Consider the following 27,369-nt stretch of genomic DNA (forward strand, 5'->3'; position numbering starts at 1 on the left):
CTTCCTATTTTGGAAAAAAACAACTTTCCTCCTGCCTGTTGAATACAGATTTGAAAAGAATGTGATAGAACTGGAGTCTTCATTGATGATAGAAAAGGAACAAAACACTACAATTAGAAGGGAACTAAATGAAGCACACCAGAGGGTTGAAGAATTACTGAGACAAATTGCAAATGCCAACGGAAAATCCACAGAGCTTCAGACTGCTGTGCAAAGGTCAATTTGGTTTAGTAAGAAATATAAGCTTGCCCTAACTCATGATCTTAACAAAAATTTCAGTCTTATTACCTGTGCAATTCTTGGCAACCACAAAGAATTGTAGGACATTTGGTTGACTTAAAGCTCATTATTTTTTCTTCTTCATGATCACAGGCTGCAAGAAAGTTTAATTGAGGGAGAAACTACTTTGCTTGCAGAAAGAAAAGAAAGTGAAGCAACCAAGAAATCACTCACTGAAGCTCATGTAAAAAATGAGGAACTACTCAATAAAATTGAAGTAGCTGAACATAACATTAGTAACTTCCAAGACGACATCCAAAGGTGATTCATAATGTTGCTTTTTCCTGTCCTTGATTTCACTTCATGCTTTTTCTCAAACACGCAGGAGAAACACATATCATGTTAAGGGGCTGTTTGAATCCTTTCATTTGGGAGAATTGAAATCTACTTAATAAGTTAGGCTATTTGGCTTGGAATTTGACATTCCACCACTTTCCAAAGTTCACATATAAGCCTATCTCAAATTCATAGGGTGGGACATAGAAATTGATTCTATAAATCACCATTCTATGTTTCTACTTTGCAACTTATAACACGCTCTTCAACTCGCTCCCCTACGGTAGAAATGCAACACATAAGTATCTCTCTCGTATAGCCAACAATAATATACAAATATAATCCATATACAACCATATTAGCTTAATTAATATGTGTCTAAATTATGATTATTAAAATGAATTCAATTCCAAGGATCCAAAAGGGGCCTAAGGAGAAAGGAGCCTAGATGACTCGTACAACCCCTATAGGGGTAAAGAAGTTACAAAAAGGATCGATTCACTAACGAACTTTAACCACAACCAGCGGCCGTGAGCAAAACAATTATGGCCCTTCGGATCCCTTTGGCTCCCGTCATACACCATAACATTGCCTCACCTCTAATACCCCACAAATGGCAGCAAGATTAGGAGAAAACCCCTCAAAAATACAGCCATTCATATGTTTCCAAATCCACCATGCCACCAAAACAACCAAGGAGTTGAAGCCCTTGCGAGATAAATTGGGAACCATCTGTAAAACTAAAGCATGACACCACCAATAAACTTGTAGTTCTCCAAGCCTGGGGCTAAGTGCTGCAGTCTGACTATTCATAGCACTGAAAACCACACACTTCTTGCAAACACACAAGAAGTGAGTAAATGTTGCACCGTCTCTTCCTCGTGGTCGCACAGTGGGCAGCGCTCCAGGTGATCAAGTCCATGGTGGGACAAACGATCAACCGTCCAACAACAGTTTAAGGAGGCCAACCAAACAAAGAATCTGCATCGAGGTGGAGCCCAGGCCTTCCATATTTCCCTCCATGTCCCAAATTTCACTGATCCCACAAAGAAATGATGGTTGGCTGATTTTGTTGTGAACTCACTGGATAAGGATGGCATCCATATATGCTGGTCATCTATTGCGGGAGTGAGCTCAAAACTGATTAGAAGGTACCAAAGTTGGAGGTATTCAGATGATGCCAACGCTGACAGCCCACCTCTAATGCCACGAACCCAGGTGTTATCTCCTACCGCCTCCTTCACTGTTCTTCGATTAGCAATTCTTTTTCTCACAGATGCACAAAGAGTAGGTGCAAGATCAGGTACTTGGTCGACTCTGGGTTGGTGTAGATATCCAAGTGCATCCAAATGCATTTGCTCTGTGGTTGGAAAACTATTTTTTAGAGTGACAAGTGGTTTCACTTCATGCTTGACTTGAGTTCGAAACTGATTGCAATTTTGTTACTATTTTTATACTATCATAATCCTAAAACAACAACGCTGATTATTCTTTTTCATTAACGTAGACTTGAAGAAACTGCAGCAGCATTGGAGACTTCATTGTTATCTGAGAAACACCAGAGTACTGCAATCATTTCACAATTAGCTGAAGCACAACAGGGCGTCGAAGTACTGCAGAAGAAATTTGCTGATGCCAATAAGACAATTGATCTGCTTCAAGATTCTTTGAAAAGGTTGACTTCTCATGTTACGTTAATTACTTGATGCTACCATACTTCAACAATTGCTGATGGTATGAGTTGTTTTTCTTTTGCTTGAATGGAATGTTATTAACGTTCTAGTTATTCATATACACAATTTGCATGCATCTAAACTCTACCTTTCATGTTGCTGCATCTCCTGAACCCCCATCCCTCAACATACACACATTCACAAAATGGTGCAACAACAAAATCTAAAAATATCTGTGAGCAAGGTATTTAAAATCTTGATGGATGTTGCAGTCTCTGTGAAACAGCAAAGGAATTTCCATAGGTTCAGTATCAGCGCCTCTTTGAAGATAAACGATTAAAAAGTATATTATAAAACTTTTTTTTCTCGAACATGCAGGAGAGCTGCGAATCACTATATTAAAAAAGAAAAAACCAGGTAGAGAAACCCTTACAAAACACACACTAACACCCCACCACTCTCAAACAACTACATCGCCCATGATACACCACAAAACACCCTTCCTGATCACATAATGGGCATCGAGGGGGATGCTGCAAAACCCCAGGGAGCCAGCTGGTCAGCTGTCCAACATTTGTTATGGGAAACCAACCACATGAAGAAGCAACATTTACCCTGAGCCCAACTCTTCCAAATGCGTTCCCAAAGGCCAAAAGAAACTGAAGAGAGTCATGGCAATTAGGTGTACACAGTATAGGGGATTGATCATAGTTTGGTGGGGGTGCTGTCGTGTACCTGTTGGCATCTCTTTAGCAATACAGGCTCTGCCTTTCTTCACATCTTTATTCCTGTCTTAAATATAGCAAGCTGGTAGTGTTAGAATTTTCACTCGCTGAATACAGGTGTGTGGACAATGCAACCACAAGGGATGCCTTATATGTAGCAGAAAAACAGGAGCATGATCAAACCAAACAAGCACTTTCCAAAGCTCAGGAAAGAAATTTGGAATTGCTTAGGAAAGTTGATGATAGTGAGAAAACTATAAACAAGATGCTGGAGAATGCTCAGAGGTTCTTATCTTGCTGCCACTATCTGTAGCTGAGCTTTCTTTACTCAAGCATAATGCCATATCTGCAACTTAAAAGAGCTACTCCTTTCTTTCAACTTTGTGTGCTAATACATATTCCCTTTTCCTTAATGAATTTAGACTTGAGAAACATGCAACAGCAAGGGAATCTTTGCTTCTTAAGACAAAGCAGAATCTTGGCTGCACTACAAAAGCACTAACTGAAGCACGAGGGAGAAACCGAGATTTAGTGACAAGTTTTGAGGATTCAGCTAAAAAAGTCAATATGCTTGAGGATTCACTTAACAGGTTAGATTTCATTTGTTACAAGCATTTGTGATCTGCCCTTTGCTTGAGGATTTTTTTTCTCTCTTTACTCATAGACTAGAAGAATGCACAGCAGAGAAAGACTCTTTGTTGGCAGTAGAAAGACAAGAAAACAAAAGGACCAAAGAAGAACTGGCCAATGCCCAGAAAACAATCAATGAATTAGTACACGAGTCACAGCAGTCCCAGGAAATAAGAAAACAATTGGAAGATACCATCAAGAGGTCTGATGTTTCTTCAGAGGATGTGTCCCAACTTCTTTCTCGATATCATCATTACTCTGTGATAGTGATTTTTCTGTGTGATTTTGAAAGGTTTGAAGCAGAATCTACTACCAGAGACACAATATTGTTATCAGAGAAACAGGCACATGAGACGACCAAGAAAGTTCTAACTGAAATTCAGTGGAGAAATGAAGAGTTAATCAAGAAAATTCAGGATTGTGATAAAAATATTCTTCAGCTTCAGCTAACTGCGGAGAGGTCCATAATCGTTCCTTATTGTCTACCTAGCAACCTCTAGGACATGAATTCTGTCAGAAAATTATCTGTTTTAATCTTTGAATCAATTCCATATCTCTACCATGAGTATAGGCTTCAGGAAAACACATCTACTACAGACGCTTTACTGTTGAAAGAACGAGAACAAAACAATGCAACCATGAAGGCACAAGCTGAAACTCAAGAAAGAAATTTGCTGTTACTAAACAAGCTTGAGGACGTTGACAGAAAAATTGGTCTTCTTCAAGGAAGTGTACAAAGGTACTCTATAAGTCTGTTGTTATATTTGACAGATAAGTAATCCCTGTGTTCAGTCAACCTCATTAGTGCTAGTAGTTGCTGCTTCTATCATGTAGGAAGGACAACACCTTACTCTTTTGTTTGACAAGCTTTGATCAGCAAAAGTTGGCAGTAAGGAGTAGAGTAGTAGTTGGTAGATGATTTAGCTACAGTAGGAAGTGATATACACCATACCTGGGAAGGTATACAGCTGCCCCTTTGTATGTATGTGTATATATGTATGCAAGGATGCAATGCAAGAGCAGCTTAACAGCTCTAAATTCCTTAGTGTTGTGCCTCCTACCTCCATTGCCAACATTATTAAGCTGTGTTTGGCACTGGGGATGCTTGCTTATAGCTAGTGAGCATGTTTACATAATGTAGATGCTACTGCTAGCCATAATAACTGATGATCAATTTCAGGCTTGGTGATAATACAGCGAAAGACACTTTGCTGCTATCTGAGAAACGTGAGAAGGATGCCCTGAAGGAAGCACTTACCGAGAGTGAATACAAAAATGAAGAGTTACTGATGAAAACTGAAGAAGCCAACAAAAAAGTTGAGCATCTTCAAAACACTATAAATTCGTATGTACCTTAAACAATTTTTTATAGATATTATATTACAACTACAGGCATGTAGTTCTCCCTTTTCAGCATGAGATGTTTTTTTTATTTCCTGAAATTAAATTCAAAATGTAAAATAAAGGTGTTTTCATATATGTTTAAAATGACCGCCCCATTTTACTAAACCTTCTAACTATCTCAATAGTTGTGCCAAATTCATCGTTTTTTTTTTTTGGAATTTCTTCCCATGCTACAAGATCAGTGGTATGAGGCATGTGGTTCCATACTAAAAACTGCACCTATTTGACCGCACATGCTGTTAATATAGCACCTAGTTGTGTCTCTTCATACTAAACATAGCTTGACGGTTATATTGCCATGATCAGACACTCTTATATCACACTACCTTTTACATAACATTAGAATGGATCAAGGTCACATGTTCTAAAAAGATATACATGCAAAGGGAGACATTGATGTCACATATGTGCCACGTGCATGCAGAATGTCTTTGGGTCTCACAAGAATATCAAATTTCAAGGAATGGTAACAGCATAAAGTAAAAATAGAAGTGCATTTATGAATATCTGAGATAGATCGAAACAGTTCATCAATCTAGGGCTATGTGGCATGCATCACAATACCTAGGTTTTGTGCATTTCCCCCTTTTTTTGCTTAACCCAAATAGTTCTTCCTTTTGTTCATTACTACTATTCAACATTATGAAGTTGTAGTGTTGTTTTTGCCCCATAACAGGCTTAAGGAGAATATGGCAGCTTCTTTGGAAGCTGAAAGACAAGAAAATGAAGCAATCAAGAGGTCCCTTGTTGAAGCTCAGGAGAGAAACGATGTATTATTTAAGAAAGTTAGGGATAGCGAATACAGGGCTCACCAGCTTCAAGATACTGTCCAAAAGTTGGTATCTTAAATATCTTTCTCTAATTGTCGACTACAATGCCATCATTACAGATCATTTGTCAGAGACTAATGTCTGTATCAATTAGGCTTCAAGTAGATGCCATATCTAGACTGTCTAACTTTGTAATGGAGAAACAAGATGGCGATGGTGTCAAGAATGCATATACTGAGGCTCATGGAACGAATGAAGATCTAATGAAGAGAAATGAAGACCTCCTAAAAAGGAATGATGACTTGGTGAAGAAGATTGAAGATTCTGCTATACTTGTTACTGAGCTTCGAGGGAACTTAGAAAGGTATTTTACCTAGACAAATAACTCTCTGTTGTGGTAATTCATTTCCTTTGTCTACATCTTGTGCTTATTTATGGCCAATTTTAAATTGTTTCTGTCCTTCCACAAATACAGGTTAGACGGGAAAGCTGCCAACTTAGAGGCCGAAAATCAATTGCTTCGCCAACAAACAATTGCAACTCCTCCATCCACAGCAAAGTCTTCTCAAGCTGCATGCTCTAAAATCAGTATGATCCATGTAATATATCATCAGTAGTGCTCAATTTGAATTGCTGATAATATTCTAATCTGAACTGGTAGATGCATTTCAACAGAGATGTCAAGAAAGTGGTCATATTTTAAATGGCAACGTAGCATATGCTGAAATGAAGTCCTCAACCGGTCCAACAGAAACGAGACCCTCAATGGTAGTTTAACCAAGTATATGGCTGCATGCCATTCTTTTTTCTCAAACATGGCTGCATCTCATTCCGATTTACTTTACAAGTCAATTGATGTATTGCATATTTGTTTTTAAACATGCAGGGTAGTTCCCTTGATTTGATTAACCACAAGGATTATGAAAATGGGCAAAGGTTATTTAATGAAGTGTATCAGGTGTGTGTTTGCTATTCTCTACTAGTTCATTCTATCGTAAACCCTCAGCATTGAATGGTAGCTCCGTTTGTTTTTGGTATCCTTCTCAGCACCAGCAACCCCAGAATCATCAGCAGTTATTGCTGAAGTATATTACCCAGTATCTTGGATTCTTTGAGAGAAAACCTATTGCTGCTTCTCTTATATACTACTGTCTTCTTCATTGGAGATCTTTTGAAGAAGCAAAGACAAGTGTCTTTGACAGTATTATACAAGTTGTAAACTCAGCAACTGAGGTTTGTAGCACTTCTCTTGAGTTTTTTAAGCTCCTTATGCTGTAGTGGTACTCCAGTAGCTCATACTCTGCAGTCTGCACCTTGTAATTCTATATGACACAGCTTTATGCATCCAATTTTCCAGTACCTGTAATATTAATCAATGTTCTTACTTCAAGGCTCAACATGATATGAGAGGCTTGGCCTACTGGCTGTCCAACTTATCCACATTGTCAGTTCTCCTGCAACGCTCATTTAAAGCCACCAGGGCAACTGTCTCAACTCCACATAGACGAAGATTTTCCTGTGAAAGGATTTTTCAAGCCAATCAAACTTCAAGCAGTGGACTTGCTTGTCTCAGTGCTCAATCAGTGGATGGAGCTAGGGTGTTTCACCAAATTGAAGCAAGATATCCAGCTTTGCTCTTCAAGCAGCAGCTAGTGGATCAGATTGAAAAGGTGTATGGAGTGATAAGCGACAAAATGAAGGAGGAGTTAAATCCATTACTTGAGTTGTGCATACAGGTACCTCATTTCTTGAGCAAAGGAACCATCCACTGACAACTTTTCCTATTGAAAATCTGGGGAATTTCTAAATCTTTAGGATCCAAGAACTTCCTACTCAAATCAAGCAAAGGCCTTGATGTCTCCTGCTAGTGGCTTGGGCCAACAGGACCAACTCATGCATTGGCTGAGCATCGTGAAAATCTTCAACAGCTATTTGCATGTTCTCAGAGCCAATCATGTAGGTGCTAAATGAGCACAATCATCAATGCAATATCCATTTGCAGTATTTCAAAAACAATGTTAATGTGGTTACTTTGTAGGTTCCCTCAATTTTGGTCCACAAATTGCTTACCCAAATATTTTCTATGGTCAATGTGCAATTGTTTAACAGGTAAGTTTTGGGTCATCCTATCATATTTTCTTCTTGGAAGTATGAACAGTTCACTTCTGTTCCTGGGGCATTCTCTTATTTGAAAACAGGCTCCTCTTGAGGCGTGAGTGCTGTTCCTTTAGCAATGGGCAATACATCAAAGATGGGCTAACTCAACTAAGATATTGGTGCAATGACGTCGGTCAAGAGGTGGTTCACTTATCTATTCTGTTGTAGTAGGATACATCGTGAAGGGTAAATTACATAAGAACACCGGTTCACTGTTCTTAGTGTTTAACAAAACCCAAACTTTAAAACGTTACACCCAAGCTATCAAGAAGGGGCTTTGTTGTCTCTGCCCACTCCACTTTGCAATAGGAAATGTGGAGCTATGGGTGGGCTCTGTTAGTCAGCCTAGGTTTGGATTTCACCACGGTGGGGTTACAAATTTCATAAAACTTTAGGGCTATATATCTGGCATTTTATGTCACAATTCGAGATATATCAGGTTTTTTGAAACTAGGACCAAGAACGTGTTTTTTGTAACTCTCATTTTTACATGCCTTTTCTTAAAATAGAAATTTTATAAATCCTTTTTAATTTATGATTTGTTTTGACCCAGTTTGCAGACTCGGCATGGGTAGCACTGAGGCATATAAGACAAGCTGTTGACTTTGTGGTTTGAATCATTTTCCCCTTGAGAAGCAAACCTTTGTGGCTCTTGTACACAAACTGAACTATATGAAACTTTGATACTTTTTTTTTCCTCAAATATACCCCCTCCCCCTTCCATTTATCAGGTAATTTCTCTGAAGCCAATAAGGACATGGGAAGAAATATGCAATGATATTTGCCCGGTAAGTGTTTGCTTTGTCCATGATTCTTGTGTCATTTTCTTAACACTATTTCGTACTCATTTAGCTATTTGTTTAGGCTCTCAGTTTGCAGCAGCTAGAGCGGATAGTCGGTATGTATTGGGATGATTTAAATGGAACAGATGTAACTTCAGCCGAGGTAAGACGATACATTTAGTCTTGCACTGTTTGGTTCGAAATGCTATAATGTCCTTTACTATCCATAGTTCATATCAAGCATGAGAGCTATGCTGCGTGAAGAATCAAATAGCGTCTCCAGCTTTTCGGTCCTGCTGGATGATGATTCCAGGTCTATTCCCTGACAATTTATAGGCTCTATTTTTCATGCCCCCAAATGATATTTGTTCAGTTACACTCTTTCATACTTTCATTTCTCTTGCAGCATACCTTTTTCGCTTGAAGATATCTCGAAGTCGATGCCAAACATTGAGGAGACGTCAGTTAATGACCTGCTACCTTTTATCCGCGAGAACCAAAATTTTGCGTTTATATTGTAATAGAGAATGTGTAGCGGTTTCTTTACAAAGCCTCCCGTTTTGTATAAGACTGCAAAGTTCTGGGTGGGGTATGAGATTTATACACGCGGGGACCTGCAATACACAACTTACATCGGATAGAGACATATGGGTAGGCCTTGAATCATTAAGGTAACAATATGTTAATTTTAGTGACCGTCTCAGCCGCTTGGCTCTTTACAAGTTCGACTATCATACAGCATTGGGGACTATATCAAGTGCCAGGGCTCAAGGTAGAAGCCGATTGGAGAATATTTAAACCACCAGAAACCAGATTGGGATTAAGCATCATAACCCTCTATCCAAAACGCATCTAGCATATACATGTACAATTCTTGAGGCCCAACGAAAAAAAACTGTGGGTCAAGTCTCATGCGGACGACCAACTAGCAGTAGAAGTAGAAGTCTTCGGACATCATGGTAAGCTCTACTCTGATGGATCCAGCTCAATGTTATGGGTTGCTCTTGAGCTTCTTTCGAGGTTTCAAGTCAACCACAATTACAGTGATATTGTCCTCAGTACCCTTCTTCAGTGCGAGCCTCATAAGATAATCAGCAGCGGCTTGTGCAGCAGGATCAGTGGATTCATCACTCCCATCACACAATGATGATGTGACACTATTGTTCTTGTGCCACATTTGGATTTGCCGACGCGCAACTTTGCATGCCTCTTCATTCGTCACTACATCCCACAGTCCATCACTTGCAAGAATGAGACAGTCGTCATCTTTCGCCCTAGGAAAGACTGTAACTTCTGGTTTTGGAATGACGAATGGTTTCAAATACCGGTCCCCTGCAACAAGTGTTTCCAAGTTTAAGTTAGCAAAATGTGACGAAAATTGGACAAATGCTATCCAACCCAATGAGAAGTCAGCTGAACTGTTGGTTCAACTAAATTTTGTTTTGAAATTGGAGGAACAATATTGTCCAAGAGTTTAGCACAATGGTGCATCTGATTTTAAGATGGCAATGAATGTTAACATTTCCAAACAAGATCCATTGATGGTTAGCCATGGTCCAAGCTGCAAGTGCCACTTGCAGGAATCATGACATGAGGTACCTTTGTCTTGTCAATTAAAGATGGCTTTTCTACCGCGGAGAACTTCATTTCCTAATCACATCTGCATTCTGTGTTATATACCATAGAAATATACTTAAAACTCATTTTACAACTTCACTGATAGGATTAGAGCCAATATCTAGACAGTCAAATCCCAGAACATGATTTCAGTAGAGTTTTAAGTCTATCATGCTTGCTATCTCGGATAGAAACAAGCAGTTTAAACCAAATCACTGATAAAGGACTTTTTTTTAATATATAGAACAGCTACAACATGTTAATTGTAAACGAGGGCGGATAAAAATAGCTATCTTCCTAAATGGAAGCATGGCATCTAGCGAAATCACCATGCTACAGAGTATAGTACAGAGTCTTTCAACAAAATGACTTCTAGGGAAAAATTGCCTAGGTCAATATGAAACCTTACTCACTAGATTGAAGATGATTCTCTAGATCATATAGAGCGATAATAATACCAAAAAAAAACTAATTCCTACAGCAACTGGTTGCTTAGATTTGATCTCAACCTGTTCGTTTCGTCGTAAACGATCGTGGATTATTTACTGCTGTCTGGTTTGGTGTGAGAGAAAAATACTGTTCTAGCTTATAATCCACGATCGTATACGAGTTGCTGTTAGATACACCTAACTAAGATACTTTACAACATGCAGCAACAGCATAAGCATTTTCATGTTGCTACAACTGTAATTTCCATCCCACTTAAAAAAAGTCATTCTACCAAGATCTAGCTGAGGAACCAATACACATACCAATCGATCTCGACATAGCAAGTATACCGGAGACCCGGTAGCCGTTCCATTGGATGACCTTGCCTCCCAGGGCCTCAATCCTCGCCCGCTCATCCTTCCTGTCAGGCTGAAGCAACCAAGGGTCAATCACATGAACACCATAAGCATCATGACTAAGAAAATGAAAAAGCTCACCTTGTGATCAATCGACAGCTCTATGGGCTCTTTTCCACGGCAGAGGACGACACGCGAATCCCCGCAGTTGGCGACCACCACATGGGACGAGCACACGACGGCGACAACCGCAGTCGAGCCCACGTTCTCGGCAGCCACCGGCCGTGACTCCTGGACTCCATCGACGAGCCTGCTCGCCTGCCCCGACACCTCGTCATCTAGCCTCTTGAAACACCTGGTGAACAGCTCGTCCCAGTGCTCCTTCATGTCCACCTCGCTTGTCTCCCCCAAATCCTTGCCGAGTACTCTCAGCTCCTGCCGCAACAGCACCTGGAGCCTCTCCCGGCAGTAGTTGGCCACCTGTACAGCGCCAAGAAGCGACGGATCAGGTGTCAATCGATGGAGCGGCTTTTGAAGATTCCCCAAGCTCGCGGGCGTACCTCGGCGCCGCCGTGGCCGTCGAAGACTCCGAACAGGTGCGCCGGCAGGCGGAGCGCATCGGCGTCGAGGCCCAGGCCGTCGAGGTCGCGGCGGCTGGCGAGCAGGCGCACCGGCACGTCCGCGAAGCGCGGGGCCGCGGCGCACGCGTCCTCCATCTCGGCGCTGCGGCCGCGCGTGGACGCGCAGCCCCAGACCGGCGCGCAGTCCATGAGGTAGACGCTCCTCTTGCCGCCGGCGCCGGCGCCGGCGGCAGCGAGATCCAGCTTCTCGATCCCCGGCGCGCATTCCGAGGCCGCCATCACGAAATCGCAGCAAAAACCCCCGCCGGTCCCCAACCCGCTCGTCCGCTGCCCACCGCGGCGCCGGAGAACCACCGCCACCGCGAGAGGCGGCCACCAGGCACGCACCTGAGACGCGAGGAAGCTGCGGGCGGACGGGCCGGCCTTGCAGTAGGAGGAGCGGCGTGGTATGACAGACTACAGTCTCCGTGGGGTGGGTGATGAGGAAGCCGAGGAGGAAGGTGGGGTGGTGGTGCGCGCGCGCGTGGGGAGAGAGAGGGGGAGGGGGGAAGGGGAAAGAAGCAGAAAGGGTGGGGGAGGGAAGGAGGGAGAAGAAGGGGAAGAAGCGTGGTGGGAGGAGGGGATTGGCCCGGGGTCCGCGCCGTAGCGGGCAGGTCTCCCCGACTCGTCACGCCGCTGGGGAGGGTCCGCGTGGCGGGGCGCTTGATATTGTCGCGTACTAGTACTCGCGTGCGCGCCCCCTCTCTCCTCTCTCTCTCTCTCCTAGTCAGGCCAACCCGATTCATCCCTGGGCCATGTTTAGATTGTAAATTTTTTCAACCCGATGAATAGTATCATTTTCGTCTTATTTAGTAAATATTGTCCAATCGTGGACCAACTAGGCTCAAAAAATTCATCTCGTGTTTTTCAACTAAACTGTGTAATTAGTTATTTTTTTTACCTACATTTAATACTCCATGCAAGTGGCTAAAAATAATGTGATGGAGAGAGTGAAAAAACTTGGAATTTGGATGGTATCTAAACAAGCCCTGGTTTCTGCTACCTTCACGCCACCCCCGGGGCACACCTGTTGCGCTCCCACTCGCTCGCATGTGGGTCGCTGTGCGTGTGCGTGACCACTTCGTGCCGGTTTGTCAGCGCTGCGGTAGGAGTGGCACTGCTCTGCTCTGGTCCTGCCCTAGGCGCATGTTCGATCTTCACGAGAAGTCTGACACTTGGAGGGGGTACGGATTTTTCCTGGTAGGACACGTACTGTACATGTGTGCAGCGAACTGTTTCGTGTTCCCGGTGCTCACCTACGCTTTGATAAGATATTTGTATCTGCAACATACGGAGTATTTATACAACATAAACATATTTTCTGGAGTTCCTATAGTATTTAGTAAGTTCTTTATTGGTACTTTGGATTTTACACATTTCTTTTTGACAGACCACTCTTTGAACTCGTAGCATGCTCAAGTAAAATGCCAATTGTACTTGTCGCTTTGTACTTACGGGTTATGGAGTATATATCAGTTATCATATCAGTCTAATAAGAATCTTGCGCGCTATCTTCGCTCATAATGAATATTTGATATGTGAGCTAGGCTGCATATGGAATTATGGATCATTATATATTGTCCTTTTCATTCCGCTCGCTTATGTTTTTCGCTCGACAAGTTCAATAGCGAAGCACGAGTTGGCTTATTCGATTATGGTGTTTATTTCGGTTGTCATATTTATACAAGTCATATCATATCTAATGCCGCAACATCAAGAATTTCCTGGAGTGAGTATTACTTAGGAATATCTAGACTTCAAACCTACCGTATTTGCAACTACTATCATATAGGAGTAGTTAAGCTTTGGCTACGTTTAGATGGAAGAATTTCATGGACTTTCATATAGGATTATATCCTCCTCGGGCTATTGTGAGTGATGTAGGACAAGAAATCTTCCTCCCATTTAATATTAATTAATATAGAGATTTATGGGACAACCCATATATAGATTATTAGAGCCAGTACAGCTCGAGCTAATCGACATGTGTTGGCTTTAGAAAAAAAGTGATAGGATAGGTAGATAAGGCAGCTGTGAAACTACCATCGTTCCATCAGAAGCTAAAATTCACCGCTCGTATTTTGGCCAGTTGCCGAAATTTGCCCGGAGGTCTAGGGGCAGAATCTAAATGCGTCCTAAGTTCTTTCCTGCCTAGATTTTTTTTTTTTTTTTTTTTTTTTTTTGCAAAATCATGTCTTTTACCACCATCATGTCTTTGTCCCGAAGTCCACAAGGACATTTAGAGGTCACAAGATATCTCCCAAGGACGTTGATCTCAAGACACCTCTCACCATAGGGCGACACGTAGCATTCGTCGTGTTATCCCTCCCAAAGCCCATGAGTAAAAATTGTTGTCTATTCCAATATAGTACCGAGTGAAAAAAATTGACTTACTTTCTATAAAAGGTATCAATATTTATGGTACTAAACAATTCTTCATTGAATATACAGTATCTATTTCGTACCATAATAAATTCTAATATGTCTTGAGTGAAAGCATCTTAAATTTGATTTAGTTTATATAAAAATATCAAAATTCATTGTACTATATAAACAATATTATTATTATATTCTTCATTGAATATATCTATTTAATGTTATAAATTTTAATATATTTTTTTCTATAGAATTTCATTGAATATAAATTTTAATGTTATCAAAAGAAATTCGCTTGAGCTACTTTTCAGCCGTGAAACAATGTTTTTCTCTCACAATATTTCAGCATATAAGCATCAACATAAGCCAAATTTCGGCATAAGCAAACAGGGATTTGTGACCAGGGTACCTTGTCTGAGTTAAGACATCACTCAACCGGAAGCGTGCCATCCAAAGTTCTAAACAACCTTGATTGAATGAATATTAAGGGCACAATCGGAATTCCTTTCTTTTCATGACACACCAGCCAGGGACCAGCCAACGCATGCGTCCGCGCGTGGTAAACGCCTGTGGTGCCGCTAGCCCCTATCCGAGATCTCCCCATCCCGATCCCTTTCGCCCTTCTACGACCATCGCCCCTCCGCCTGACACGTTGCGTCCGCTCAGGTCGGAGACGGAGCCCCACCTCTCATCTTTCAAGGCGTCCGGGACCCACGGCTCCCTCAGCGACCCAATCCGAGCCCGCCACTTGTCCACGTCGGACGCGAGAAAAGCGTGCCTTTTCTTTCCGAAGAGAGAGAGACGATCAGACGAACGACCGCGATCGCTCGCCTGTGCTTTACGCCGGCGGGCCGGCGGCGGCTGCCGTGTGCGACGCGCCGATCGCCCCACGCTGTGACACGCCAGCTAGTAGTATCGCCACTGCCGGCCGGAACGGATAGCGCTCGATCGCGTTACTGTACCGGACGGACGTCGGGATCATCGTAGCTGATGCTCGATCGACCCCGTCACGGGCGCCGACAGCGACGCGTACGTATACACAGTTACTATTCTTGTACATACATGTGGGTACACGAAAAAGGGGGCCGTGCGATGCGAGCAGGAAAAGAGGGCGGGGAAGGAGGATGGAGCGGTTTGAGCTGGTAGGTTCGTCGTGCCGGCCGGGTCGTATCGTAGTGCTATCCATTCCATATACAGTAGTACGCGCTTTAACTTTACTTTCCTGTACTAGCTGAAAACGGCCTCCCTCCTCAACGGGTTTTTTTTGGGGGGTTCTGGAGAATGTACGCTGTTGTGCGAGAGGGAGGTTGCCACGTACGCTACAGTTGGCGAGGAGGAGGATGCGTGCGTGCGTTACCCCGGGCGATCCGATCCAGATCCGAAACCCAGGACGGCACGTGAGCGTTCGCACTACCAGGCGGCGCGCGGTCGGGAGATGAGGAGATGAGCTGGGACGACGACCGAGACCGAGCCCACGGCGACTGGGACTCCCTGAGTCTCCGACGCACGCACCGCCGGGCGGCGGCGGCAGCGCGGTGAGCCAGCCGGTGACGCGGCCGGGGTCGGGGTGGGTGGCGGTTTCTCCGGACTCCGGGGGGTCGAGTTCGGGGTCCGACAAGGCTGGTCCAGGCGCATGATTGACGAGTACCGACCGATCACCTCACGCCCGATGATGATGACTTGTCAGGTGCCACGCCATGGGTAGACCCATCCATTGGACACTTGGCGCCCGTTCGTTCCAGCAGGAAAGGAAAGAAGGATGCCCATCAATCATCATGCCGTGCGTCCTTGTCTGCGGCTGGATGTGTCCCTCGTTCTCAACAAAAATGTGCTCCTAACTCTGCTTGCTGTTTTCCATGCAGTTTTTATTTTAACTAAATTTATAGAAAATACTAAATACAGAATAAATATCATTTATATTGATTAATGTACTCAATGCATTTTTATAGTATATCTATTTTAGATTATAAATATTAATTAACCATATCTTTATAAATTTAGTGAAATTTAAGAAAGTTAACCTATAATTGTATCCTTTAACTCCATCCGCTGCGCTCCCTATGCATCTCCTGCACTCCTCCCATTCAACTTCTCTCTCCTTAAAAAAAAACTCGACCCTCGGACGGCTAGACAGCCCTAGAGCTTTGCGCTTTAAGAAGGAGACCTCTCACGCAGGTCGAGAAAAAACCCCGAACCATTACCCCGTAACTCTATGAGTTGGCCGATCTGCAACCTGTGCTTTGGGAGACGCTGGACAGGTGAGAGGATTTTTTTTCCCCTCTGGCCAGCATAAATCGCCCCTGAGGAGGATCGATCACTAGCCGACAGGGTGCCACAGGAGCGCTGCGTCTCTCTCCTTAAAAATGATGTGATTGTAGGCTCAAAGTTGATAGGTATCTAGGACACATACGTTATTTTTCACCTCCACTAACCCGTTCTTGAGAATCTAGACTTGTATTTTTATTTCTACGAAACGAGGGAGTAACATAGGGGTAGCTTTCCTTTTCGTTAGTGTGAAGGAAGACAGCAAATTACGTGCTCTACTCGGGACTCTCAAAAGCGAGATGAGATGAGAAATTCGTCGCCAAAGATGCAAAGAGAGAGATTTTTTCCTTAAAAAAAAGAAAAGAAAAAAAACAGAAAGAAAGAAAAGATCTGGGAAGCCTGCCTGCCTGCCGGCTAACGTGCTGGGGATATGCATCTGCAGGAGCCCAGTCGCCGTCGCCGATCGTTACGTGCCCCTCGCCGTGGCGCCCCGCCATTGGCCCAAGTGTCCCTGGACGACCTTTTTGTGCTGTGCGTGTGAACGGAGCTGCCAGGTGCCAGCGCCGGCATCTTTTTCTGCATCTGTGGGCACACGTAGCTCTCGTACACCACGTACCTTGTCCAAGGCATGCAGCGCATAGCTAGCTCGCCCTTTCTGGAGCACAAGTTCGGCGGGGTCGTTCACCGGAACGCTTCAGGGACCAGACAGCAGGGCAGCCGGGAAGAAGCTAGCAGCATGCGAAACATATGCCCGGGAGGCCACTGGAGGGACCCGGCGACTTGGTGTGACCGGCTGCTTCGTCCGTCTCCGTTCGCACTTGCCTTTCATTTCATCAAGAATGAAGGAGAATCCGAGGGATCGGTGGTTCGTTCGGTTCGGCGGAAAGAAAGGTTGGGTGGGTGCTGCCGTGCTGGGGTCCGGGTCCGGGACGCCCAGCCGTGCACGGCATGGAGCGCGGAGACGTGGAGGCGCCGGCGGCCGCCGCGCGAGGTGGGGGCGGGCTTGGAAATGGGAGTGCCTTGTGAAGTTTGTGATGGTGTTTGGTGTGGTGTCACGTTGATACGTTGCTGTGGAGCGAGGGCCTGCTTCGTTTGTTACCAAAAATATATCAAAGATTTGGAAAGCAAACGTTAGTAAAGTTGGGTAAAAATGTTTGCCACCCGAATGAAAGATGTTGACAAACTTTTGTATAGACTCAAATCGCTGATAAATTTATTGACCCCTAGGGCGCTGATAAGGCGTATTGTAACCAATATTTTCTCTACCTTAATACAAATATGTGCAAACCTTTTGCGAGAAAAAAAAATCGCTGATAAATTTTAGACATCAAGCAATAAGGCCCGGACTCCCGTTGCGCGTTAGGTTGGGCTGATGGAAGCGTGTGTGGGCTTTGGTCCTTGTGCTTTGTTGGTTGGGCCTGACACTATCTCGCGAGTTACTACTTCTCCAGAGCTCTTCAAACGTAATCCAAACCACAAGTATATATAGCTCAGACACAAATTTGGATCCACACCATTTCCGAAAATGCAAAGCTCGGCGGCACGGCGTGCCATTAACGTTCTGTGGTTGCAAATATACAGGGCGGTCATTAGCCATGGTGACATGGTGTGATTTAGACATTGACATCGCAGAATGATGAAGGGCGCTTGCATCTTCTGAGAGAAGCAAGAGGAAGGAAACCACTGCACTGCACTGTACTATGTAGTATGTACACCACGTGGCAGTCACGTGCAACCCTTTTTACTGGTTCGGACCGCAAGTGAAATCCGGATCCGTAACAAAATCGATAGTGAGCTCAGGATTTAGATCATGCAGTTCAAAGATTACCTGAAGAAAAACAAAGATAATGTTGCGTATGTTAGTTCTTTCATCAATCATCACCTACTCAACACCTAAAGATGAGTAATCATCTGAAAATAAATCTGCTAAGGCGTTAACATAGGTTCCTAAATTTTGCTGAGCGTTTCTTGTCCTCCTTTCATTTTGACAGTATGGATTAGAACAAGAAAATACCAGATCCAGCTACGTTGGATTTTTGTTAAAGAAAACCTTTCTCTGCATAGAAATGTGGATTAATACTATTTCTCCATAATTTTGACAAAAAAAAGTACAGTAAAAGCCGAAAAGTATCATAACCAGACAGCGCATTAACGTTATAAGGAGAGAGAAACTACGTACAACAATGTTGTCTCCAGGTTTGAGGATAGGAGCTGGAACATAAAGGGCACATTGTGGTCCGCGTGCCTGGAAAAAAATCAATTTCAGCTCTAATGAGCAAACACATAGATTATTGAAATTAGACTTCATAAACAATGTGCAGAACAAAACTCTCAGGATTGTACCGGCCAAAATCTTCCGATGTTGAAGTTGTTCACAAAAGCAACACCCTTGTTCCAACCACGAAATGATATGAATGTATCCTTTATCTCACTCTCATGGTCAATATGGAAATGGCCTTCATAAAACGCAGGTAGTGCAGAAATGCTTCCTGTTATAAGATAATGCAAGGATATTGAGTTTCAAAGCAGCATGTTTCTCAAAACATAAAGTAGATATGACATCCAAGAAGAAACCAGACACAGAAACATGTTGATTAAAAAATTATGAAAGAAAAGGTACAGTTCAGTTAGTTGTTCAATCCATGTGTAGCTCAGCTAAAAAGAATATAAGGAATTCCAGAAGATAAGAATGAACCCCACGTGTTACAGTAACCCACCTAGGAACTACATATGACACATAGATAGTTATATCTTGCTCCAGATCAGTACTCCCTCCGTTCCAATTTATAGGTCGTTTTGGCCTTTCTAGATACACAACTTCTATTATGTATCTAGACATATCGTATATCTAGGTACATAGCTTTTAGAAAAGCCAAAACGAGTAAACCACCTATAATTTGGGACAGAGGGTGATATTTCCTAGAGGTAAGCTGTTCTCATGCCATGAGCCCATGATGGACCATAAACTGTGCCACACTATTTTACAAATACCATAACTGCATGAGAATTAATTGTCTGACCCTTTCACTGCTTGCAGAACTGTTTGAATGTAGAGACTTACCATTTGAATAGGATGACGATTCCTGCAAATTCTTTTCTGAGTCTCCATGAATGGACATTTTACTGGCTCCAACATAAGGTATTTGAGTGATTAGTTGAAGTTTTGGAAGGTTGTCCAGTGAATTGAGTGCAAGTGGATACATTTTCCAGTGACGGATAGTAATGCCATCTATTTGAATAGGAGATAGTATTCCCTGTATTTCAGAACTGGTCACTGATCAGCAATAGAAGCCTATAACCATGGTCCATGCAGACGCTGCAGCTAACGAGAGGCAATGTGGTACTTACCTTCCGGTCAAAAATATATGGCCCATAATTTACACGACCCATATTTTCTACCTGCAGATGAAACACAGATACGGTAAGCAACAAACCATTAAGATTGTAAGAATTTTTCTTGAAGTAGGATTGCAAGAATAATTTAAGGTTGAAAAGGAAACTTGGAGAAACGTAACCTCTGTTCTTTTTTTAGTTGATGTTTGAGGAATGAAAAAAGAATTCATTTTAAGGCGTAACACTAAAACTCGAGTCAATTAACAATAGTACTACAACGCTAGAAAGAAAGTTCTGAAGAAAATGCAAGAAAGATTACCAGGATATATAGGCTGGTAGTAGATGAACATCTTAAGTTCGGTATCTCTAGTGTTTTATTAGACCATCTTTCAATTACACCACCATATCTTAGGTTTCTGAAACCATCAACTGAGCAAGACACAAACACCTGAGCTCTGTCATGTACCTGCAGCAACACAGAATTCACATCTTAGAAGAGATGATCTTTCTTTCATGCCAACAAAATGAATATGAAAGCCACAACCTTTGGAATTGACAGGATGCTTGATGGGAGTTTCCCTTCGTATTCTGACATGTACAAGAGAAATCCAAACATCTGACAAAATAAACCCCATGACAGATACATGAAACATAAACTTAAATGATAAGTTCAGTAACAATAACGGAAATACACATATAATTACATTTGTTGATACCTGGCCTATCTGTTCCATATAAAGTGGATGCTCCGAAACAGAAACTTTCAGAGGATCACTGATATTATCAATGATATCAAACAGAGAAGCAACCTTTTGTAATTTCACAAGCCCGTAACTTGCTTTTTCAATGTCAGAAGGAAGTGGATGAAGAGGAGTCCCAGTACATTCATGTATTACTCTTCTCAGTGCTGCTTGATAATTGCAATGAGAAATCAAAATATAGAAATAAAACAGTGCTTAAAAAGAAGTTATATGCATATAAAGTTCTTTTTGGGAATTTGCCAGAGATTCAAATGAAGTAGTTCCTACATCCACTAATCTACATTGGCACACACTATGCACAGGTTAGGATCTGCAAATAAAAAACCATTGAGTATTCCATTTTTATCTCATGCTGAATTTCGCAGGCTGAGACAAAGTGAGCTGAAAAAAAAAACGTTCCATGTAAGTGAATATCTAAATTGGATGCATCACAGAACTGGTTTTCTTTAGTTGAGGTCGAGGTTGTTTTTGTTGTATAAAAAACGAGCGTATGTTTGCATAGAAACCAAGTGTGCTTGGGTGTGTGTTGTAAGGGTTCTTGCCCCTTTTTTCTTCTTAATATAAAGATACACAGCTCTCCTACGTGTATGAAAAAAGGTCGGGGTCAGGGAGTTTTTTCTTTTCTGTTTCAGGCTTTTTTGACTTGTGATGTACTACAAAGCTTCCTTGTCTCATAGTTGAGACAGGGAGGTTGTTTGTAGGGGCTCGTTATTTCTTCTCTCCATAATATAAAGATGTGCAGCTCTTCTGCGTGTTTGAAAAAAAAAAACAGCATGCCTTTGTATTTTCCATTATGCACATCTCCATGCTCCTTAATTGGTGCATCCTGCCCAGTAAAGAGGTCACGTAAATAAGTTGACATGCAAAAAGGGATCAATAAATGAAATGAACTATTTGGAGTGATACTTGCATAGTCATAAGAAGTGAGGTCTGGCTTGTAATCAGATTCATCTTGACCAGTATTTGCACCATTATAAAATCCAAAATTGGTCCCACCATGAGCCATCTGGACAACCTCATGAAGAAATAGAATTAATAGACCTAGACTGCAAATGCAATGCATTGATGAATGGGCTCCAGTGACAGACATAAAGTACAGCAGAACCATTGTGGCACAAAATGGTTTTAAGGGCTTTAGCTGTACTTGTAGCATCTGTTGTTGCGATTCTTTCACCCCAGTGTGTTAACCATCCAGTATAAAATTCCCTGAAAAGTAAGAGGTCCCAACATTAGGTAAAGTCACATACAAAAAATACACGACAGAGAATATTTGACATCATGTGTATTGTAGCCAACTTACGAACTTAAAGGGGCTGATTTTCCTGGCAAGTTGTATTTCTTCTGTAATCTGAATATGGGCCATGGATTGGATCCAGTTTCAAAATCAACAGCTGCACATCAGCCATATTATTATTAGCTAAAGTGGTTAACTGATGAAAATCAGGTAAAATATAAGTTTGGAAATATAGAAAGTTAGGCATGTCAGCATATTAAGAAAACATAATTATTTACCGAAGGCAACAAATAATCTACATCACTGCACAGCTCAGTTATCATATTTTTACCAGCGAAAACATCATCTTGAGGAATTGATCCATTCTTTAAATTACCCATGGCGCCCCCATCAGTTGTATAACTGAAAGAGGAATTAAGAGTACACATGATCACGACTTTGGTAATTAGAACCAAATCATATGAAACATTAATCGGATGAAATCATCTAGGAAACACTTCAAGCTAGCAGAACTCTCAAAAAGTCTGGACTCATTTTTCCTCTTTCTTTCTTTTTGTCACATTGTGATGCTATTGTATTGGGTCCATTTTTTACAATCGAAGATGCTATTGTATTGTTGCATGTAGTGTGTGACAAACATTTGAAGTTATATCAGAACACTTTTTATATACTATTTGAGAAATCTAACAGTTCAATATTCCCAATTTCCTAATATTTTTTCTCGAATACGTAGGGGAACTGCGTATCATTGTATTAATAGTAGAGAAAAGGAGTCATATAGAGACCCAAACACACACACACACCCGCTTACTGACTGAAACTAATCGCCTATGACAGAGATGAACGACCTGACCAAAGACCCTCTAACCATCATCCCGAGCTGTGTGCAGGGACAGTCCCTTAGCACCAGCTATAGACCATAAAAGGGCTTCCTCCCGAGCCAGGTTCAAAGCCGTAGACAGTCTAGGGGTAGCTCCATTGAAGACACAGTCATTTCGATGCTTCCAGATGGTCCAGGCGCCTAGGATGATGAGGGAATTCAATCCCTTTCGCGCATCTCCGCTTACTGTCAAGACCATTGAATTCAATCCCTTTCGCGCATTTCCTAATATTGACTGATTAGCATGTAGGCAGTAGCATTTCAGCCAAATTCTTATAGCATCACCACTATCGACCCCACACATTGGCTTATACATAAGATTTGTGCAGTAAACATCTGTAGAATTTCATAAGGACACAAAACAACAAGTACCAAACCTCTATCATCCCGTACATAATCACTCCTAGAATTGGTATATCATAACTTCTAAAGCCATACAAAATGGACATGACTGCAAATGCTGAAAAGAAAACTGCACTGATTTGTATAGCTAAAAGTGTGAGCAGAGAGAACTGTGTACAGAATAATGTCGTTTCCAAGATATCTTCTGGCCAGTTGAACAAGGTAATGAAGGTAATTCTTATCGTCTCCAAAAGAACCAAATTCATTTTCAATCTGCCAAACATGCTATAGAATGAGGCTCTTCCATATATACAAAAGCTACATACACTAGAAATGAAAATGAACTGGAAGTAGTAAAGCAACTTAAACTCTGATGAACTTGCCTGAACCATAATAACTGGACCTCCATTATTGTATAATAATGGTGCCACTTTCGGAAGTAGTACTCCCCACCATCTCTCCACCTTGAAAACATCGTAATGTTGGTCAAAATATCTCCAGAAACAACTAAAACCAGTGCTATATACCCAAAGATTTATCATGCTTTGATAAGAGTACCAAGGAAAGATAGGACGAATCTGATGATCGCAGTTTAAGGGCTGGTTCTATGGTGAGCAACCAAGGTGGAAAACCTCCTAGATCCCATTCTGCAGTGCACCATTACAAATCATAAGTTCTAATCCAAGCACATGCAGCATCACAACCCAATCAAATTTGAAAACGATAATCATGACATTACTTCATCACGTTTGGGACAGCTACATGGTATCAAAATGTAAAACTGAGTCACGCTCATGCCTTTTACAAATAAGCAGAGGAAAGCTTTATTTCTTCGTCCACAGATTCAATGATCTATCTTTTATGTACTATTGAAAACCAAGAAAATTGACTCTTCTGATTTTCGTAATGACCATTTGACGTTATAATGCTATTAATCCTCTGCAGCAATAATAATTCTATTTGTTCAATGCAGTATAAATATACAGCTATATCTTCAGCCATTGGCATCCTGAACATATACGGATGTCAACTTACCTCCACAAATGTATGGACCTATACGAAGCATGACCAGCATTTCTAGTTCTTGAGCAAGTCTCAGATATGATTCAATATCCGCGAAGCCCTTGAATTCCCAGCTCTGTGGTTCTGGCTCATGCAAATTCCAAGGTACATATGTTTGAATTGTGTTCAAGCCTAATGCTTTTGCTCTTAAAAGGCGATCCTTCCAATACTGCAAGCACCAGTGCATTGCAGAAGGTCATGATATTGTAATAAAGATATATAGAACATGTTGGCCCGAGCTGATAAAGGTCAATTACATAGTTATGTGCACTTTTTAATTTCCATATCAACGAAATAATGTCATTTCTAGAGGATTCTTTAAACACTTTACATGTTGGTGTCTGTCAAAAAAAAACTAGGCATATCATAGAATACTAAATATATGAGGCAATGATGTATAGTATTCTGGTAGTTAGTATTATCAAGATTTTGGAAGTTGGCGTCTTCAACAATATTACTGGAAAAAAAACAAAGTGTAAGTAGAACAATTGGAATTCAAACTCCAAACAACTAGGACCAATTGCACATATGCATGTGTGGTACTTAGCACTGAAATGTTTTAGTTGCTGAAACTCCTCTTTGTACTAACAGTGCTTCTGACCTAGATGGGTTCACTCCAGTCCAAGCAGAAATAAATTGGTTCAACACCAGTCTATCAAATGGCAACCTCACTAAGACTCAAGTCACTCAACTACATATTACTCCTCTAGAGAAGCACAAAATGAAAATCTCACCTCAGGAACAATGCGGAAATAATGAACGTCGCCGCCGACGATCTGGAACGGTGCCCCATCCTTCCTAAAAGTGTCGTTCTCGATCCAGAACCTCCTCGACGCCACGCCACCAACCTAATACCCAACCATCCAGGGGCACCGCGGGCCACAGCCACCGACACAACGAAGCAGTGCCACCAATTCAGCAGGGCCTCGACATGGAATCGCCGGACCATCGCACCCCAGGACGGCACCGAAAAGCGCGACCAGCAATTGAGCATACGTACCAACGAGGCGAGCGCGAGGCAGAGGGGGAGCACCAGGAGAAGGTTCCGGAAGGTTCCACCGGAGGCCATCCCTGTCCCTGAACTCGTTGAGCTCCCGCTGCTAGGTTCCTCTCCGCCAGCGCCGTGGGTCGCACTTGTACCGCGGGAAGCGTGCCTTACGAGCCACGCGTCGGGGGACGCCGTGAGCAGGACGCCCTTCTGATCGACACCCCCGTGACCGTGAGAACGGGGCCAAGCGCGAGGGCGGCAGCCGGCAGCGGGAGGAGGAGGGGCGAGTTGCCGAGCTGGGTCCGGACGCAGCGGGCGTCGGGTGAGGAGACCTCGTGCACAGCTGCGGGCGCCGGTGGCGCCGGTGGTTTGACCCTGGTGCCGACGGGAGTGATGGACTGATGATAGTGCTCACTGCTGGACAAAGATGTGGGCCATGCTGACCTGGTATGCCCGCGGGCCACCGTTCGATCGTGTGTGCCGGCAGATCTGGCCCGTGCGAGGGTTCCTCTGGTCACTGAATTCCTAACCGATCTGTTCCTTTCGGCCGTGGTTGTGTCGTTTATTATGGCATGTTATAGAGTAATTAGCATGACACTGGAGTCTGCTGTCGCAAAAAAAAAGACACTGGAATCTGCATGTTCAACTCCCATCATACATGGACTTCAGAATTTTAGTTACATAATTCATGAGATTTGATCGGGTTTTCGAGCGTTGCTAAGCATGTGATTGGGTTTGGAAATGGAGTGCCTTGTGAAGTTGTGGTGGTGTTTGGTGTGGTGTCACGTTGCTGTGGAGCGAGGCACAATCTTTCCGGTCCGAGCGCTCAGACCGGAGCACTGTGCCGAGCGGTCTCCTCTGCGGCGCACCTTTTTATTGAGCCCCTTTTTTTTCTAGTGGCCTGGCAATAATGTTTTATGTTTCGATAATATTTAAAACGGGCATCCGTCCGTGACTCCCGATAGAACGTGGCTCCGCAGGAGCAGGCCCTGTCTCTCTCATCTCATAAACAAAAAACAAAAAATCCCCACTTCTTCGTATGCTTATCAGCCCGACGCCCACTCCCATATACTTATCCGCCCTACGGCCGAAGCAGTGTGGCCGCTCATCCATCTGCCCCCTTCCCTTACCATGCGCTCGTTGGGCTGTGTCGTGCCCTTCCCCCCACGCCGGCCGCGCCACGCGCCCTTGCTCCCTGTGCCGCTCAGATACATCCAGTCACCTGCGTCACTCGCTCCCTCGCCGTCCGTCCGTCGCCCATCGCCGCCGGGTGTGCCGTTGACCCTGCCATGGCCACTGGGGGCGCACGTGCCGGGCGCCTCAGGTTTTCCCCGACTGAGCCAAGGGAACCCACGAGCGTGGCCGGTGTAGGTGGTGCGCGCGCGCCGCGGCTCGCCACCGACTCCTATAGATGGTCAACGGGCCGGTCCGGCCCATGCCAGGCACGGCTCAATGGGGTTTGGGCCGACACGGCACATCGTACCTCCCGGGCCGTGCCGAGGCGGGCATCGTGCCTGACCTACGGCCCAGGCATGGCCTGCTGGGTCATTTTTCGGGCTGGCCTGGCCCGAGAAGCACGACAAGTCCAGCATGTCGGGCCAGCCCGGGGCCCATGAGGAAGTGCGAGCAGCCAGAGAGAGAGGGGGAAAGGGAGGAAGTGTGAGGCCGCGAGCAGCCGCCAGCCGGAGATGGTAGTGCCACCGACGAGCTTACCCTTGGGGCTGTTGACAACGGATCTGGCGTTGGGACGGAGCTCGGGGCCGGCGCGCTCGTTCTCGCGGTGACCGAGGCCTGTTCCCAGCGATGTCGCTCGAGGAGAGGGAAGGGACGTCAACGTCCACGCTCGGTGTCGGCCGTCGACGGCGGCGCTGCGAGCGAGGAGGTAGCGCCGCGCGGTGTCGCGAGCTGGAGGGGATGGAGAAGAACTAGTGGCGTGCGGCGAGGAGTCGTGGGTGAGGGAGTGAGGGGAGGAGCGCGGGAGGAAAGCGGCGCGACGTGGTGCGAGTCATGACTCACGACTTCGCGAGCAGGAGTCGAGCGGCGCGGGGGGGGAGTGGGGAATTGGGATAGTTAGGGTTATAGTGTGCACAAGACTTGGCCTCTTAACAGGCCAGGTCATGGTTGTTACCAGGCCACCACCGGGCCTGCCACAAAAATGCGGGGCGTGCCATGCCAGCCCACATGCCTAGGGTATGGCCCAGGCACGGTCCTGTGCATCGGGTCGTGCCGTGCGTGGGCGGGGCCAAAAACCCGTGCTTCGGGCCGTGCCGTCGGGCTACGGGTTGCATGGACATTTATACTAACTCCCACCCCGACGGCCAAAATCGACCGGCCTAGCCTTCCTTCCCCTATGTTGCATATATATGTTTCAAGTGTTTCAGACATTTCAGATATATGTTGCAATTATTTC

At 43.8% G+C, this 27,369-nt stretch overlaps 3 protein-coding genes across 18 annotated transcripts in view; 1 reads left to right on the top strand and 2 right to left on the bottom strand.

The window, feature by feature from the left end:
- The window catches only part of LOC136518401 (myosin-17-like), a 28,800-nt gene extending 19,563 nt beyond the window's left edge, over positions 1 to 9,237 (top strand). For 2 of the 14 annotated variants that reach the window (XM_066512055.1, XM_066512049.1), the window contains exons 26-48: positions 49 to 216; positions 373 to 540; positions 2,063 to 2,230; positions 3,071 to 3,238; positions 3,376 to 3,543; positions 3,618 to 4,043; positions 4,155 to 4,322; positions 4,764 to 4,928; positions 5,664 to 5,822; positions 5,912 to 6,121; positions 6,233 to 6,356; positions 6,433 to 6,525; positions 6,644 to 6,715; positions 6,805 to 6,990; positions 7,149 to 7,493; positions 7,573 to 7,713; positions 7,796 to 7,866; positions 7,956 to 8,055; positions 8,468 to 8,524; positions 8,646 to 8,702; positions 8,779 to 8,859; positions 8,927 to 9,009; positions 9,103 to 9,237. In XM_066512055.1, the coding sequence (XP_066368152.1) occupies positions 49 to 216; positions 373 to 540; positions 2,063 to 2,230; positions 3,071 to 3,238; positions 3,376 to 3,543; positions 3,618 to 4,043; positions 4,155 to 4,322; positions 4,764 to 4,928; positions 5,664 to 5,822; positions 5,912 to 6,121; positions 6,233 to 6,356; positions 6,433 to 6,525; positions 6,644 to 6,715; positions 6,805 to 6,990; positions 7,149 to 7,493; positions 7,573 to 7,713; positions 7,796 to 7,866; positions 7,956 to 8,055; positions 8,468 to 8,524; positions 8,646 to 8,702; positions 8,779 to 8,859; positions 8,927 to 9,009; positions 9,103 to 9,217 (3,493 nt within the window). In that variant the 3' untranslated portion in view covers positions 9,218 to 9,237. Of the gene's footprint in view, positions 1 to 48; positions 217 to 372; positions 541 to 2,062; positions 2,231 to 3,070; positions 3,239 to 3,375; positions 3,544 to 3,617; positions 4,044 to 4,154; positions 4,323 to 4,763; positions 4,929 to 5,661; positions 5,823 to 5,911; positions 6,122 to 6,232; positions 6,357 to 6,418; positions 6,526 to 6,643; positions 6,716 to 6,804; positions 6,991 to 7,114; positions 7,494 to 7,572; positions 7,714 to 7,795; positions 7,867 to 7,955; positions 8,056 to 8,467; positions 8,525 to 8,645; positions 8,703 to 8,778; positions 8,860 to 8,926; positions 9,010 to 9,102 lie in introns of those variants that run through there. The other 12 variants (XM_066512052.1, XM_066512050.1, XM_066512051.1 and 9 more) reach the window with 12 other exon arrangements.
- Positions 9,238 to 9,489: 252 nt separating this feature from the next.
- LOC136518403 (protein phosphatase 2C 50-like) lies at positions 9,490 to 12,327 on the bottom strand. Of its 3 annotated transcripts, none has more exons than XM_066512062.1 (5): positions 11,659 to 12,327; positions 11,240 to 11,578; positions 11,066 to 11,171; positions 10,296 to 10,356; positions 9,895 to 10,028 (listed from the first exon to the last, which is right to left on the bottom strand). In XM_066512062.1, exons 1-4 carry the CDS (start codon positions 11,956 to 11,958, stop codon positions 10,340 to 10,342), a joined length of 762 nt encoding a protein of 253 aa, XP_066368159.1. In that variant the 5' UTR covers positions 11,959 to 12,327; the 3' UTR covers positions 9,895 to 10,028; positions 10,296 to 10,339. The 3 variants fall into 3 exon arrangements, 2 of the variants coding, with proteins under 2 accessions (XP_066368158.1, XP_066368159.1); XR_010774485.1 differs by having other exon boundaries at positions 9,941 to 10,028; positions 10,296 to 10,363; XM_066512061.1 differs by lacking the exon at positions 10,296 to 10,356 and having other exon boundaries at positions 9,490 to 10,028; positions 11,659 to 12,325.
- Positions 12,328 to 17,823: 5,496 nt separating this feature from the next.
- LOC136516939 (beta-galactosidase 8) lies at positions 17,824 to 25,402 on the bottom strand. The gene is made up of 19 exons (XM_066510442.1): positions 24,972 to 25,402; positions 24,706 to 24,819; positions 23,945 to 24,140; positions 23,468 to 23,556; positions 23,293 to 23,373; positions 23,088 to 23,182; positions 22,019 to 22,089; positions 21,754 to 21,844; positions 21,542 to 21,659; positions 21,364 to 21,459; positions 21,231 to 21,279; positions 20,409 to 20,599; positions 20,237 to 20,308; positions 20,012 to 20,158; positions 19,708 to 19,758; positions 19,421 to 19,613; positions 18,703 to 18,848; positions 18,539 to 18,604; positions 17,824 to 18,187 (listed from the first exon to the last, which is right to left on the bottom strand). Exons 1-19 carry the CDS (start codon positions 25,038 to 25,040, stop codon positions 18,101 to 18,103), a joined length of 2,022 nt encoding a protein of 673 aa, XP_066366539.1. The 5' UTR covers positions 25,041 to 25,402; the 3' UTR covers positions 17,824 to 18,100.
- Between the last annotated feature and the right edge of the window lie 1,967 nt (positions 25,403 to 27,369).

This window comes from Miscanthus floridulus, chromosome 17, assembly GCF_019320115.1.
Source record: "Miscanthus floridulus cultivar M001 chromosome 17, ASM1932011v1, whole genome shotgun sequence".
Lineage (NCBI taxonomy): Eukaryota > Viridiplantae > Streptophyta > Magnoliopsida > Poales > Poaceae > Miscanthus > Miscanthus floridulus.

Bases quoted from the DNA above. Each gene is read 5' to 3' on its own strand.
- LOC136518403 (XM_066512061.1), bottom strand. From the start codon at position 11,958: ATGGCGGCCTCGGAATGCGCGCCGGGGATCGAGAAGCTGGATCTCGCT. The intron at 11,579-11,658 runs GTACGCCCGCGA...GGCGCTGTACAG, and splicing joins ACGGCCACGGCGGCGCCGAG to GTGGCCAACTACTGCCGGGA. The intron at 11,172-11,239 runs GTGAGCTTTTTC...TGGTTGCTTCAG, and splicing joins AGCTGTCGATTGATCACAAG to CCTGACAGGAAGGATGAGCG.
- LOC136516939 (XM_066510442.1), bottom strand. From the start codon at position 25,040: ATGGCCTCCGGTGGAACCTTCCGGAACCTTCTCCTGGTGCTCCCCCTC. The intron at 21,845-22,018 runs GTAAAAATATGA...GCTGATGTGCAG, and splicing joins TCAAGATGATGTTTTCGCTG to CTGTTGATTTTGAAACTGGA. The intron at 20,159-20,236 runs GTTGTGGCTTTC...GTGTTGCTGCAG, and splicing joins GCATCCTGTCAATTCCAAAG to GTACATGACAGAGCTCAGGT.